This window comes from Austrofundulus limnaeus, unplaced genomic scaffold (genome assembly GCF_001266775.1).
Source record: "Austrofundulus limnaeus strain Quisiro unplaced genomic scaffold, Austrofundulus_limnaeus-1.0 Scaffold340, whole genome shotgun sequence".
NCBI lineage: Eukaryota > Metazoa > Chordata > Actinopteri > Cyprinodontiformes > Rivulidae > Austrofundulus > Austrofundulus limnaeus.
Genome location: NW_013952742.1, coordinates 35,459 through 39,343, shown reverse-complemented (window position 1 = coordinate 39,343; position 3,885 = coordinate 35,459). Strand labels below are relative to the sequence as shown.

At 40.2% G+C, this 3,885-nt stretch overlaps 1 protein-coding gene across 1 annotated transcript in view; it reads right to left on the bottom strand.

Annotated features, from left to right (window-relative positions):
* Positions 1-3,885, bottom strand: part of LOC106527749 (dystrobrevin beta) — a gene marked incomplete at its 5' end in the record, with an annotated part of 99,282 nt that overhangs the window by 66,718 nt on the left and 28,679 nt on the right. Inside the window, 2 exon segments of the mRNA XM_014022734.1 lie at positions 2,538-2,643; positions 3,359-3,513. Of these exon segments, the coding sequence (XP_013878188.1) occupies positions 2,538-2,643; positions 3,359-3,513 (261 nt within the window).

Genomic DNA, 3,885 nt, shown 5'->3' with positions numbered 1-3,885 from the left:
AGAACATCCTCATCTCTGAAAGAGTGACCGCTGGCCTGTAAATGAGTGAAAACTGCAGAGTTCTGGCCATTAGAGGTGCTTAAAAGCCTGAATTTTGCCTGAAACTCTCAGACTGAAGAAGTCTCTTGGAGGAGAGACGAAACGTTTCGTTAGAGAAGAACCCGTCCAGAAGACCTATACAATTTTTTTCTTTTTGATTTTTTACCTGGATTACTGAGATGCATCAGGACATATACCAGTAATGTATATCAAAAGTTATTTGAAAAGGAATTGAAGTTTTTAATTTGTTTTGTTTTTTGATTTTTATTGTTTGAAATTAATTTGGGGAAAAAGGGGCAGATTTAAGATTTCTGTTTTCTTCTTTCTGCTTCCTTTCATCTCAAGTGTGATTTTTTTTCTTTATTGTGTATAAAAAATTTTTTATATGAAATGAATAAATGAATAAAAAAATGTGAAGGCCGTCCATCATTCTGACAGACTGCAGAGCGTCTGAGCATCATCTCAGGCCTAGACATGGTACTGAATGAATCTGGCTAACTGGGAGCTGACAGTGCATTGCAGAGCTGTGGACAGGAGGCTTTAGAACATGTCTGTGAGCACTACCGGTCACCAACCTGTGCAGCTGAACCACTGGTGCAGCACGCTGCAGGAKTTCCTCCTGCTGAAGRCAGTACTTGTCAGATCAGCAAGAAATCCCTTGTTCAGAGGGCGGGGCYAACTTCTGTTCTTTTAGATTGGAGAAATGTTCCCTGATTTTAAAACTTTGGCTTTAATGGCACCTTTTATTCCAGTCCCAGGTGTGGCAGCAAAGCCCAAATCCAGCCTCCAGAACAGATGACAGCCATCAGAAGTCATCTGTATGATGAGACAGTGAGCTCCCTTCAGACTTTAGAGTCCAAACAACCTGGTGCCCAGTTCAGGTCCATGTGGACCAGAGGGAAGGTGTGAGGCTGTGGGTTCAGGCCACAGCAGGTGACCTGTTCATATTTTAAACGCAATCGTTTTATGTCACTGTTTATGTGTAGTTATTGTGGCCACAGTCAGTGATTTCTGTGTTCCCATGTGTTCCAAAATTAAAATGAATGAAAATAAATGCTCTTTAATGTTTGATTATTGTCATAAAAAACTGAAGTTAATGGTAAATATAGATTATGACGAGATTTTCTTTTTACCATGTCAAAGCAAAAAAGTCAACCTCTGGTCTGAAGCGTTAGCAAGATCTCATAAACCACCAGATTTCAGCAAAACCCTAAGTAATCATTAGACACTACCACAGTTTTAGATGGGTGCCACAGCCCACCAAGAAACTTTATCCAGTTTTCTGTTCATGCCTTATGGGCACTGTGGGTTTTGTTTTTTTAGTGATTTTGTCTTGACTGGGGTGGGAACTGAATTTTTACACATTGTCCTAATTTGAATTACTTAAGGTTCATTACTTGACAACTAGTTGTTATTAAGTTAACACTTTATCCAAGATAAGATTCTGATGGAGCATAGGCGGCTCACGCAATCAAATTGGCTGGGAGGCAGAACTTGTGTTGTGATACCTTGTCTAACTTTGGGCTTTTGAGTTTTTTAAATTTCGACATGTTTTTCTCCTGATGAGTTTCTGATATTTCACTTGTCATTTAAGCCTTTTTTACTGTTGTATCTTACATTGGTTGCATGTATATGTTGTTGGTCGTCCTTTAACTTGCACTRTTTTTCCCTTATTTCTCCATTGTATCCGTTTGTTGAGTGATGTATTTGTGTGTGGACGTTTCATAATTATTCCATTTGGTTTGGTTTTGAGTATTGTTTACTCAAGAGGAGGGATTGTCATGGACTAATTATTTATATCTGTTTCGCCTTGACACTGTCCATCACTCTTATCTTTCTGATAGCTCCGGACGACTCCGCAATGGACTGAACTCTAACAGACTCTTTGGGCTGAGAGCCCTGTGATAGGCTGGACAGTATATTTGGCAATCTGTGATTGGTTGTAAACTGTCACATGGTGTTGACATGATGTATATTATTGGCTGAATTCTGCTGACACGTTCAGTCGCAAGCATGCAGAACTTCCTGATTCAGTTCTGTTTGTTTGTTGCTCATAATTAAACCATATTTGATTATCATACACGCAGACTTTTCTGGTATTATTCCAACGTGTTTCTGSTTTTTGYGACGACAACGAGATTTTCTTTTTACCACATCAAAGCAAAAAAGTCAACCTCTGGTCTGAAGCGTTAGCAAGATATCTCATAAACCACCAGATTTCAGCAAAACCCTAAGTAATCATTAGACACTACCACAGTTTTAGATGGRTGCCACWGCCCACCAAGAAACTTTATCCAGTATGAAAATTGTTATAAAACAGCCAACTTTAAAGACMCTGAATTCAAGTTTGGCATGATAGTAGCTGAGAGTAATTCCTTGATGAGTTGATGAATGTTTTTTTTATTTTAAATGTATGTTTAGAATCTTCAAATCACTGTAACATTTACATAGACACCTGCAGAAGGCTCATGTTTTTCACTTTAAACTACAAAACTTACCGTTTTCAACATTAGCTAGTCGGTGCATGAGTGGTAGCCACACGAGACACTGAGGGGGAGGATCTGCCATCAGCACATCCAAAAACGTGTTCAGCATGATCTTCTTCTAGGGGCAAACACACACAACATGTATTCAGCATGCACAGACTGGAAACACACACACACACATACTGGTACAGCTATCTTTATGGGGACCTGGCATTGACTTCCACTATTTTCTACAGCCTAAGCCTGACCGGCAACGCTAACCCTACCTGACCTTAAAACTAACCTAAACTCAACTCAAACCTTGGTCCTAAACTGAACCCCTGACCCACCAACACCGTTTCCCCTNGCAACGCTAACCCTACCTGACCTTAAAACTAACCTAAACTCAACTCAAACCTTGGTCCTAAACTGAACCCCTGACCCACCAACACCGTTTCCCCTAAAGGGGACTAGACTCGAGTCCCCATAACTACCAGTCAGGTCCCCATAAGTAACATTAGGTCCCCATAAGTAGGTGTGTTTTACAAAAAAACTGCCATACAACGTAGGGAATACCAGTCTCCACGTTTATACTTCTATCCCCATCTGGACTTTGAATTGACTTCCATTCATTTTCCAGTCCTGACTTCACACCTAACCCCTGACTCAACAACGGTATTTCCCCAGATGAAGACTGAGCTTTTGCCTCTATAAAGGATATTGGCTCCTCACCAGGATGTGTGTACCAGGAAAATGGTCAAAAATCATCCCCACCAGGTAACAAAAACATGTACACACACACACACACACACACACACACACACATACACACACCCTTAAAGCATCCCTCCTACCTGCTGAGGGAAGCACATCCGCACCGAATGCTCTGTGTATCCGAATGAAGGGCCCTCGAATACTGCTGTGGGCAGTTTCAACACCTCCCGAAGAAACTGATCAAACTTAGCAAACACCATGACTCCCCCTGAATCCGAGATCTGGGAAAAAATGTCTGACAAAACAGCAAATATTTAGATTTTTTTTTTCAAGCAGAAAACCGTCTCATGACGTGTGTGTGTGGATCAAACAATAAATGAAGTGCTAAATTATTTTGTGTTCCTACATCGCCCTCGTGTGTTTTACTGAGGCAGGTGCAGAAAAACCTACCACTGTGGACAGAGTGGCAACCCTGTTACAGATACAACTCAGTCTGTCTGTTACTGACTTCATTTAATATACGTAAAAGTAGATTTAAAATAATTAAAAAATGATAAATATTTTCAATATTATCTGTAGTTGAGTCACAGAAACAACAGATCCAAAAGAAAAGCCCGTACTCACATCACTAACATTTCTTAGTTTTTGTTTTGCTCATTTTAATTTT